Source organism: Protomyctophum parallelum (genome assembly GCF_964188405.1).
Source record: "Protomyctophum parallelum genome assembly, chromosome: 19".
In the NCBI taxonomy this organism is placed as follows: domain Eukaryota; kingdom Metazoa; phylum Chordata; class Actinopteri; order Myctophiformes; family Myctophidae; genus Protomyctophum; species Protomyctophum parallelum.
In genome coordinates, this window is record NC_139717.1 from 8,050,647 (window position 1) to 8,062,771 (window position 12,125).

The following is a 12,125-nucleotide window of genomic DNA, read 5'->3' on the forward strand; positions in this document are numbered from 1 at the left end:
GTGTGTGCACTGGAGCATGCTGTGCATACTGCCCGTTGAGATTACACTGAAATACAGTATCATTGTGATTAAATAATGCTGAGTGTACTATGACGAGAGTGATATATGTATAGGCTGTGTTGTTTCCTGGACTGTCCAAAGTGCATTGAATATGAGATGCTGTTCTTACAGTATGTACTTCTATCATTACACAATACATGGTAATACTGTACGTCCCTGAACCAAAGTCAAGGAGACAGCAGCTTCCTCCATACAGTAGTTATGCTGCCTTTACATTAGCGGTAGCAAACCAAACAACCAAGTGCGCTCAACACTGCCGCAGTTGACATCATTCATCATGCATTTGTCCATTGTGGGAGCGAAGATTGAGAAAAATACAAAGGTAAATATAAAGGCTTCAAAAGAATAGGGCAGATGTCAAGAATTGGCTGAATTACCTGTTCCGGATCAAAGTCGCCGCACATCAAAACCCCTGCAGTGAACTGAGTTCAAAGCGGGAGTGCTGTACTCCCTTTGAAAAAACCTCATTACTGAATCGACATACGTACACTGAAGAAGAATACACACTCTTTATGACCTCTTGCACACCTACTCCAACATTTCTGTTTGAGTGGCTGTTGTAATGTTTTTCAATCGAAATAAATTCGATTCCAGCATTATTTATTTTTCAAATGCATTGACCGTTGAAACAAAAAAGCACCAGCCTCTGCTGTGCGGCCTGAAAGTATATCCAATCTTTTCAAGGTATAGAGGGGCAGATTCAAACTAGTGCTGGAAACCGACGCCGGCTCCCCGTTGGTTCACCAACCTATGTAAACGTGACATCATTTGGCAGACAAGTCTATGGACTTTTAATGTTTGTTTACAGCAGTTAAACAAACATTACCAGGCACACCACACTTGACATCACGACAAAACGTCTGGGTCCGCAAGGCTATAGACTGTGTGGAAAGACCTTTATCTGTACCAGGCATTCATGTATTGTGTGAATTTGTGTCCCTTTCCCCCTCCCGTAGGCATGGTGTCGGTGCTGGACCTGATGCAGGGCGGCTTCCCCTCCAGAGCGCCGTTCCACGAGCTGTACAAGATGTACCAGCAGTACATGCCTCCCAAACTGACCCGCCTCGACCCCAGGCTCTTCTGCAAGGTTGCTCTGCCCTTCACATCTTACCACACACGCAAACCCAATGCACATTACCGTGTTTTTGTTTTTTTTAATTAAGGACCTACTTGATCATACTATGGCGTCACATACTGTACAATAATCAATAAAGCAGCAGCAAAACTTGTAGATCTGCTACTTTTTAATATGAATCCTGAAAAGAACAGTTTTGGACAGATAAGAGAACTCCTTAAGGCTCATACATAGTCTGGATTTTCGGTGGTGAGGTGACCACCGAACTACAACATGACTATGACTATGAATAGGCCTTTAAAGAACATCTGCAACTAGTATAGGGTGTTGAACTGTGTTATCTAAATGGAGAACCTTTGTATGGTGCTCAAAATATCAATAAAGCTGCATTAATTAAGCAATATGGGGGAAGGATAGTGGATTTCTATGTATGTAAATTTCAGTTTACCGTGCCAGACAATTTTAATAGGAGTTCAATCAATTTGTCATTTCAGTGGCTCTTCTGAGATTGATTGAAGTAGTTTTGACAAGCAATTGCAATAATCACTGTGAGTGAAATTGATCATTTAACCTGCAGAAATGAAACTTATCAAACAGTAAAGAGAGCAAAGTTTCCTTTCAACGCTACACTTGTGCAATAATGCCGTTGTGCTCCCTGTGTGCTCATTGCAGGCTCTCTTCAAAGCTCTGGGCCTGAATGAGAATGACTACAAGTTTGGCCTGACCAGAGTGTTCTTCCGCCCGGGGAAGGTGAGATGCCCCCCCCCCCCCCCCCCCCCCACACACACATACAAACACAAACACACACACACACACACACACAATACAGACACATACGCATTACGCGCACATGGATATACGCATGCATGCCGACGCGTGTGTGTGTGTGAGAACAGCCTTTGGTACGGAGGGACATAGCATCTGATCAAGTGTGACTTCATCACTGTAGTCAGCTGTGAATGCATTAATACCTATATTGCTCTGTTGAGAAGACGTGTTACTTGTGCTACAATTGCAGTGTAATTTATTTCTGTACTTTTTTATTATTAATTGAATAATCAAGATAGAAGCTTGTTTTTTTTCCTAATCTATATTTTATATATAGATATTTTATTTTAATAATCTATGAATTTTATCCATTGGCTCGATTAACTGTTTCACCTGTAGTTTGTTTTCATCAAGTTCCAAATTGGTTGTGGCGTATAAGAGTAATTCAAAATGTTTAGCAAAAGGCACTCACGTACACTACGGTCTGCGGTAAATCCCCAGTCTGTCTCTTATTGATCCTTTAATTTATTAACACCAATGTTTGGAGGCTCTAGTCTAGAACGAGGTAGAGATGGGTTGGGAATGTCTCTGTGGAAAAAAAACCATTGATGTCTGAAGCTGCCAACTTTAGAGAAGTACTGTATTGGTGGAATTTGATCGAAATCATTGAACCTTCTTCGTTGATAGATAGATAGATAGATCTTTATTTGTCATTGCAACGTGTACGTTGCCTTGCTTTTCTTTTATTCTCCATTGTTCTGTAAAGCACTTTGAGCTGCATTTCATGTCATGAAAGGTGCTATACAAATAAAGTTGTATTATTATTATTATTATAATTGAAGGGTCATGTGGCATGAAGATATGCCTAGTTTAACCACTCTCTGGACTGGTGGTTGTATAGTTTGCAGAGTTTAACCTCTCTCTGGCCTGGTGTGGTTTGTGTACAGTTTGCAGAGTTTGACTCGATCATGAAGTCGGATCCTGAGCACCTGGCTGAGCTGGTGAAGAAGGTCAACAAGTGGCTGATCCACAGCCGATGGAAGAGGCTGCAGTGGTGTTCCCTGTCCGTCATCAAACGTACGTATACTGTACCATCGGCTTTACGTTGCCCTGACACATTAAAGTTAAATTATTACCACACGTGATTTAGATTTAGTTTAGTTTTTCATAATTGTTTTCAGTGCAAGACTTAACCACATTAAACCTGTCATTATGCTAAATCTTTCAAATTATTGAAATTTTTTTCCTCAAGTAGTGAAAATAGTCACTGACATCACACAATGGTCATGCGACACCATTGTATATGGTATATTGTATATTTACTATAGTGTAAATATACAAAGAATTGACTGACAAGGACTTCTACCCATGAGGCCATATCTTTGTCATCCAGCTATTTTTATACAGATGAATGGAAACCGTTATGCAAATTGTGAAACAATAATTGCATTTAGCTCAAATAATTGCGATCAAGCCATTACATTAAATTGTGACAGGCCTAGAGGGAGATGACAGGCCTCTTGCTGGTTTACTTTGTAGCCATTTTGTGAACTGTAGAACAGTGGTTTTCAACCTTTTTCATATCAAGGCTCATTATGTTTATAGCATTTCAGCCACAGACCACCATTTGATGACATTTAGACTTAATGACACAAAACTAAAGAATGTACCGGTAGTTAACGTTGGATTTTGTCCACAATTCCGTTCTCTAATTATGTAGACTTCTTGTAAATTAAGTAATGCAGATGTTTAACAATGATTTAACTCTTGAGAGCGTAAAATCAAACGGTTTAAAATGGTTTAATTTTACACTCTCAAAAGTTAAAGAACTAATAAGGGTCCATTTGGTTACAAACTTTATATTCTCAAACTCTATATTATTTAGCTGGGGACCACCTGGAACCCCCTCAAGGACCACTGGTGGTCCCCGTACCACTGGTTGAAAACCACTTCTGTAGAAGGTCACAAGCTGTTTTCCAGCGGTTTATTTTGCTCCTGAATCAACTTAAAGTGTAGGCACCATGCCAGTACATGCACACATAATGCAGTTATCTGGCAATAAAGCAACATATGTATATTTTTTGTCTTTTGAAACAAGGTTAATGCAATTATGCAAATAAAAACCTGCATGAAGGGCAAGGCTGTTGAAATATATTAACTTTTGCATTGTTTCTTTGTCATGCCCGACATCCTTCAGCACCCAACTAGTAATAGGTCTGAATAAAGTGAAGAAAAGTGTTTGACACATGCTGCATAGACACCATGGGGACCAAAAATGGATGGGAACCCGTCACCGATGGCTGTTTACTTAAAGGACTACTTCACCACTTTTCAACCTACCTTCATATAATTGACGGATGTTCATGATAAAATGCCACAATTTTTTCTATGTCTCTTGGGAGGGCTGTGGGCAGGTCAGACACCCGTCCACCAGTGACATCATCGATGGGGAATCCAAGCTAATAGAAACTGCAGCCTTTCTATTCCTGATAAGTTGCAATGCGAAAATGGAAGCCATCGTTGTCACGATAATACAAATTTGAATATCATTTAAAAATAAATATTGTTTAAAAATAAATCTGCCTAACGATGATGTCACTGGTGGACGGTTTCTGAACTGCCCACAGCCCTCCTACTGTATGACAGACTGAGCAGAAAAATAATTGTTATTTTATCATTAGTGAGGAGTTGCGTTGGGCGATGGGGTCTCTCTGTTCAAAGTCTTCTGTCGGGCCACAGGAAGCTGTACTGACGCAGATAGTAGTAATAATTATTGTTATTATTATAATTTTTATAGCAGAGCTGTCTGTGTCTCGATCTCTCAACCCTCGCAGCTTGTGTGTTTATCTAACGCTTCATTTTGTGTCTCTTGTCTGCTTGTCTCGCAGTGAAGTATAAGATCTTGTACAGAACGAGTGCGTGCATCAAGATGCAGAAGACCGTCCGCATGTGGCTTTGCAGGAGGAAACACAAGCCTCGGTAGGTGTTTCTCTGTCTCTATCTCTCTCTCTGTCTTTCTTGTCTCTGTGTGTTAGAGCCCGACCAGTCCCGTTCAAAGCATAGCAAAGCAGATGTTTTTAAATGTGTGAAAACCTTCAACTATAATGATTGGAACACATCGGTCGTCACATAAAATCAAATAATGGATGATATATCGGCCAGACGACATGGGTCAGACTCTAGTCTCTCTCTCACACTGGCTGTCTCTACTCACTCACACACACACACACACACACACACACACAGAGACAGGCGTTTGTGAAAATCCATACTTGTGTCCTCTTATCTTGTGTCCTCTTACCTTGGGTAAAGTGTCAGCAGATGTGACAGAAAACACAAGACCTGGAAGATGAAGTGAAAAGGAGGAGAGGGAGAGAGGGGGGGGGGGGGGGGTGTATGAATTTCCCTTAAGGGAGACGAGGAAGGAAGAGACCGGAGGAGAGAGGTGAACATTTCACATTAGGAATAGGTTCAGGTTGGTGTTTGGATTAGACATTTCGAGGGCAGGTTTAACCCATTTAGGATTGAGACCAGATTCTACAAAATGTCTAAATCATGACAGTTTTCTGAAAAACCTGTTTCTCTATCTGTGGTTAACAAACTATTTCATGTCGAGGACCCCAAAAAATATATGCAATTGGCTGCTGACCCCTGTGTGTGTGTGTGTGTGTGTGTGTGTGTAAATGGTGCATTTATATAGCGCCTTTATCCAAAGCGCTTTACATAGATTGTGCATTACATTCACCCATTCACACACACATTCATACACCGATTGCGGCGGAAGCCATGCAAGGTACCAACCAGCACATTGGGAGCAACTTGGGGTTCAGTGTCTTGCCCAAGGACACTTCGACATGTAGACAGGAGTAGCCGGGATTCGAACCGCCGACCCATGGATCATTGGACGACCTGCTCTACCTCTTGAGCCACAGTCGCACTGTGTGTGTGTGTGTGTGTGTGTGTGTGTGTGTGTGTGTGTGTGTGTGTGTGTGTGTGTGTGTGTGTGTGTGTGTGTGCGTGTGTGTGTGCGTGCGCGCGCGTGCGTGCGTGCGTGCGCGCGTGCGCGCGCGCGGAGGTCAGCCGTACCTTTGACTGGTGGTGCAGGTGTTTACAACAGTATTGTGTTGTGTGGTGCAGGTGTTTACAACAGTATTGTGTTGTGTGGTGCAGGATCGACGGGCTGGTGATGGTGCGTAACCTGAAGACCAGGATGGACCGTTTCAACGAGGTGGTCGCCGGCCTCAAGGAGGACAAACAGGAGATGAGCTCCAAAGTACAGGAACTGGAAACGTCCATCGACGAGCTGGTGGTCAAAATCAAGGTGGGTGAGATGATGGGTGCTACTGTATGTCCTCTACAGCCCACCCAGGTGGGTGAGATGGGTGCTGGCTCTACAGCCCACCCATCTGACCACTTAACCCTCTAAGACCCAGCGTTGCTTTATAGCAACAAGTTATATTTTAATTAATTACTTAATTATTATTATTTTTTTCTGTTCCTTTTTCATCTAAACGTCATCAGTGATGTTCATTGCAATGCCATTTCAATGCCATTGGTCATGATATTTGCATATAAATACCCCCCACAGAGGCTGAAATTCACACAAATTAAAAGTTTCTGGATTCTGTGCAATTTTGAACATTTTATATTTGCACAATCCTTACTCCCTTGTCAAGTTGTTTTAAATTGTTTTAAAATGTTCTAGTATAAAAAACACAAAGTAACTTGGGAGGGGGGGGGGGGGGGGGGGATGCAAAAAAATCATAATATTGAATCACAACATAACTAGAAAAAGTGCCCTTGCACAGGTCTCCACCAGGATAGGAATGTAGGACATTGCAGCTTGCCTTCATCTGGTGGTTGGATAAAAGGGCAACAAAAGTAAACTAGGGAGTTGGCATACAAAGTTATCCACAGATCCGTGCAGTTAGAGGTAAAAACACTTTTTGGCCAGTTATAGCGCCACCTTGAGGTTGAGTTGAAATTGTTCATGTGGCATTTCGTCCTCGGCCTAGTGGGAATGTGGGTGCACAATTTCACGGAAATCACGCGATGTGTTCATGATTTGCAGCATTTTGTTTGAAACTGAGCACTCCTGTGAACTTTGGAAGCCAATCTTAACCAATCAGGATGGAGTCTGAGAAATCTGAAAGACCGGTTTGGTTGAATGGCTCTAGAGAGACTGTGTACCAATTTGCGTGATGTTTGGACAAAATCTGAAGGTGTACTGTGCAAAAACTTGTTTTGCACAAAGCGGCCTCCTGGTGGCGCTATAACAGGCCGTTCTGGAAAGTTTGGGGCAGAGGTTCATCGTTGGCATCCAGGGAGTGTGTGTGCAAAATTTGGCATTGACCGGGTTAACGGTGGCCGAGATTAGCTGCTCACGGACACACACACACACACACACACGGACGGACGGACACACGGACGGACGGACGGACGGAGTGCAAAACATACTCTCCCCCCATGCCTTCGGCCTGGTGGAGACAATTAAGAATGGGAATATAAATCAAACCAGCAGGTATCGAGATCGCATCCAATCTGTGTGAATTGTGAATTGAGTCTCCATCAAATTATTCATTCATTCAAGTTTTATTCATTCTCTAAATTACACTGAGTAATCAAACTCATTTTCAGAGTATTAAATACAATCACTTTTGTAGGTCGTTCCATGTATTAGGGGCGGGCCACAGAAGCTAAAGGCAGATTTACCCAGTTCAGAGTTAACTTTTATTATTAATTATTGGCTCAGAAATGCAAAAAAATTATGTATTTATTAATTCAATTATTTTCTTTGTATAAAGTTATGCTATCAATAAAATCTTTGTGTTTTACTGATTGTTCACTTGGCCCACTTGGCCCGATTGGCCCACTTGCCCACTTGCAATATCCTGACCTCGGCCCACAAGTAGAATTGCTGGTCTACATTTCTCTTTTTTTTAACTTTAATTTGGACCTGTTCCTTAACTTAACAACATTAAGTAACCTGGTTTTTATCTGTACAGTATACACATTTTTCTCAAATGGTGCATCATTAAATGTCCTCCTGACAAGGTTTGTTCAGGTCTCCCCTTCCCATAACCATAAATCATATTTTTAATCATAACGTTGACTGTGCATAGCAGATCATTTCATATGTGTGACATTTTACATAATTTATCATTCATACAGTTTCTACCACCCCATGAATAATGTTGAGCAGACTAGACTGGACATTGACAGCAGATGTGTCTGAATATTCATTGTGGCCAAATGTGCTTTTCCGTTCAAATTCACACCACTGTGAGCGCAGAAAGCACAGGGAGCGCAGGAAAAGCAGGCTTAACAGTGATAAGAATAGAGGCCTGTCACGGGGGATTATGAGGACACAGAAAGTTGGGGTTATAGGAAACGGAAAGTTGAAAAGTTTAGTCTTTGGTACATAACAGTACATACAATAGTACAGTACAGTTCTTGGTGGTGGCGACTCTGGTGAGTACTGTACGTATGTACTTTAAGTACATTGAGTACCTGTGCTTTACTTGCGTATTTGTACAATTTTTGCTTCCTTCCCGGCGACTTGCATGGTTCACGGCTAGGTCAGTGCCCGTCCGTCTAGTCATCATATCCAATAGCGCACCTACCTTTTTATCGAAGCAGTCAACTAATTCAGATGCAAAACATGATACTGTAAGTGAATGCCAAGTCTCGCTAAAACATGTTGGCATGTCCCTTACATTTACTGCTGACAGTGTTGGCAAAATATTACTTTAACACTAATATACTACTTATTACTTATTAAAAAAGTAATAAAGTTACACTACTTATTACTCCCTGAGAAAAGTAACTAGTTACTTATTACTTTTTTCTCTCGCCCCCAGTAATTGCATATTTTGTCCCCAAAAGTCTTACTTTGCATTTTCAACATTAGCAGGCCCCCCTCCCCTATTCTGCAGTGTTTATTTAACTCATGATGATGGATCCATTTGTACACATAGATTAGAAGTAGATTTCGACGTGGAATATAGCTTCTTCCGTATGCACAACTTGCAGCGGACAATAATGTTCATCTCGTCTTGATCACGGACATACTCAAAATAATGCGAATAGTTCCAAGTATTGAATGTTATAACGCTTTGTTGTGCCGGTGTTTCTGTCTCCTCCACCTCCTCCATTGTTAGTTTATTTACATCTCTTCTCTCTAACAGTGCAGTCTAACGAGTTACACACACTAGTTTAGGTTGTTGTTCCGTGTTTCGGGCGGTTTAAGGCCCGCCCTTCTGCATCCGATACTTCACACATACGTACCGACGAGTGTGCATCGTTTCCGTATCCGCTCTAGAGTCTAGATCTAGAGCGGATCAGCAGTCTGCAAAGCAACTTGACTTCAACCCAGTCTACCATTATAAACAAACACTCAAACCCACAGTTCCACCAAGGCTCGTGAAAATAGTAATAATATTACTTTTGAAAAAAAGTAAATGTAATATTATTACTCAAAATGTAAAAGTAACTAGTTAAGTTACATATTACTGGAAAAAAGTAATAATATTACTGAAAGTAGTATATTACTTAAGTTACTTGCCAACACTGACTGCTGAACAATGTTTTCTGTATTGTAAGACAACACTCTGGTACCACCACCCACTTACAAAACAAACATGGGTAAATTGTAAATTCTCCTTCTACAGAACTGCCACCCACATGTGGAATGCCCTGACCCTACCTACGGTTCTCCCGATCCGATCATGTGATCGGAAGTCGGGGCCGATCACGCCATTTTTAAATGATCGGAATCGGGTCGGGACCAAAAATACGTGACCGGGACATCCCTATAGTATCAAGCTTGTAGATCTGTTATTTTTGCTTGTAGATCTGTTATTTTAGAAAAATCGTGAAAACCTGTGGAAGATTTTAACTCAAATCTTTGCTTCTGGGGGTCCGTGCGTGCTTGCGTGCGTGCGTGCGTGCGTGCGTGCGTGCGTGCGTGCGTGCGGTGTGGTGTGGTGTGGTGTGTGATTTGGCAGAGCACCATCATGACCCGCATGGAGATAGACCACGAGTACAAGGCCCTGGTGACGCGCTCGGAGCAGCTGCTGACAGCCATGCAGAACAAGAGGAAGGAGCAGGAGGAGCGCGAGAGGCTCCAGCGCATCCAGGAGGAGATGGAGAGGGAGAGGAAGAGGAGGGAGGAGGAGGAGACCCAGCGCAAGCAGGAGGAAGAGGACAGGCGCTTGTAAGTGACACATGGCATTGGTTCTCAACGTGGGGTCCGGGGACCCCCAGGGGTCCTTGAGGGAGTTTCAGGGGGTCCCTAGTTAAATGATAGATGGGAACCATTTGAACACTCCGAGTTAAATCAACATAGATTTTACAATATAAAGTCTGGTTCCAGAGATAAAAATTTGCACGTCAAACTGGGGGTCATTGGAATTAAAATGGTTGCGTGTCTTATTGGGGTCCCTGGAATGTATTTTTCAAATGGTGGTCCGTGGGCTAATAAATGTCAATTTGGGGGTCCTTGACATCAAAAAGTTCAAGAACCACTGATGCATGCGACAGGTATAGGAGGCTGTAGGATAGTTGGTTTTAACCACTGGTGGAACAGTACTCAACTACTGTACTTGAGTACAATTTTGAGGTATTCTTTTTGTTTTTTTCAGTACTTTTACTTCTACTTCACCACATCTCAGAGCCAAATATCTGCAAACTCATTTTATTTCATTGTTTTGCTACTTTTACTATTTTAAACTAATTAGAAAAGTTTTGGACACAGTTTTGGACAGGTTTCCAAGTGACAGACATGAAACTCGTCTATGGAGCAAAGCCCAGTAGTGGCTGAAGGGCATCGCCCTGGAAACCGTGGGATTTTATTTGAACATGTACTGTTTAACCCATTCTGACCTGAGATCAGATTCATACGAGGTTTCCACTGGACACACGCTGGTCTGACGAACCCATTCTGACCTGAGATCAGATTCTAAAAATGTCAGTTGTTCTTCGATTTTTTTCAAAAATAGCAGACCTACAAGCTCGTATCGCGCCACTCGGTGGCGCGATATGAGCTTGTAGATCTGCTATTTTTCAATAGCTAAAGCATAACATGATGCTTCTGGGTGCCCGGTCAGAATGGGTTAACGACCTTGATAAAGTAATTTGAGTTTCATAAAGAGATAGACTTGCTGCACATGGTCTTTTATGAGGCTCTTACAGACTTTATAAAAGCTCTGAATTATTATGCAAAAGTGATTTCCCAGCACCAGATAATTAAAGATTAAGGTGTAATAATAAGGCTGCGATGTTGCTTGAAATTCTGCTATTCATGTCTCTGCACTTTTACACAGGATAATCACGGTAAATGGTGCATTTATATAGCGCTTTTATCCAAAGTGCTTTACATACTGTAGATTGTGCATTACATTCACCCCCGTTCACACACACACATTCATACGCTGATGGCGGAGAAAACCATGCAAGGCACCAACCGGATCTACAAGCCTACAGCACGTCGCGATGTGACACTTTGTGTGCTTGTGGGTCGGTTATTTTTCGTTGTTTGTCGTACGATGAAGTATATACTGTAGGGCCTAAGTGGTTAAACACTTTCCCTGCGGAACACGATAATCCCAACTTTTATGTTTAATTCGCCGTTTTTTGACAGAGGAGAGAGTGAGACAGAGGAGAGAGTGTGGGTAGATTAAATAGAGACAGAGGAGAGAGTGTGGGTAGATTAAATAGAGACAGAGGAGAGAGTGTGGGTAGATTAAATAGAGACAGAGGAGAGAGTGTGGGTAGATTAAATAGAGACAGAGGAGAGAGAGTGGGTAGATTAAATAGAGACAGAGGAGAGAGCGTGGGTAGATTAAATAGAGACAGAGGAGAGAGTGTGGGTAGATTAAATAGAGACAGAGGAGAGAGTGTGGGTAGATTAAATAGAGACAGAGGAGAGAGTGTGGGTAGATTAAATAGAGACAGAGGAGAGAGTGTGGGTAGATTAAATAGAGACAGAGTAGAGAGTGTGGGTAGATTAAATAGAGACAGAGGAGAGAGTGTGGGTAGATTAAATAGAGACAGAGTAGAGAGTGTGGGTAGATTAAATAGAGACAGAGGAGAGAGTGTGGGTAGATTAAATAGAGACAGAGGAGAGAGCGTGGGTAGATTAAATAGAGACAGAGGAGAGAGTGTGGGTAGATTAAATAGAGACAGAGGAGAGAGTGTGGGTAGATTAAATAGAGACAGAGGA

The 12,125-nt window shown here is 42.0% G+C and overlaps 1 protein-coding gene across 10 annotated transcripts in view; it reads left to right on the forward strand.

Moving 5' to 3' along the window:
* LOC310876594 (unconventional myosin-VI-like) overlaps positions 1 to 12,125 on the forward strand; it is a 165,234-nt gene that overhangs the window by 117,581 nt on the left and 35,528 nt on the right. For all 10 annotated transcript variants that reach the window (XM_083790160.1, XM_083790163.1, XM_083790164.1 and 7 more), the window contains exons 21-26: positions 1,017 to 1,147; positions 1,808 to 1,885; positions 2,851 to 2,980; positions 4,792 to 4,882; positions 6,074 to 6,224; positions 9,910 to 10,118. In XM_083790160.1, the coding sequence (XP_083646286.1) occupies positions 1,017 to 1,147; positions 1,808 to 1,885; positions 2,851 to 2,980; positions 4,792 to 4,882; positions 6,074 to 6,224; positions 9,910 to 10,118 (790 nt within the window). The remainder of the gene's footprint in view (positions 1 to 1,016; positions 1,148 to 1,807; positions 1,886 to 2,850; positions 2,981 to 4,791; positions 4,883 to 6,073; positions 6,225 to 9,909; positions 10,119 to 12,125) is intronic.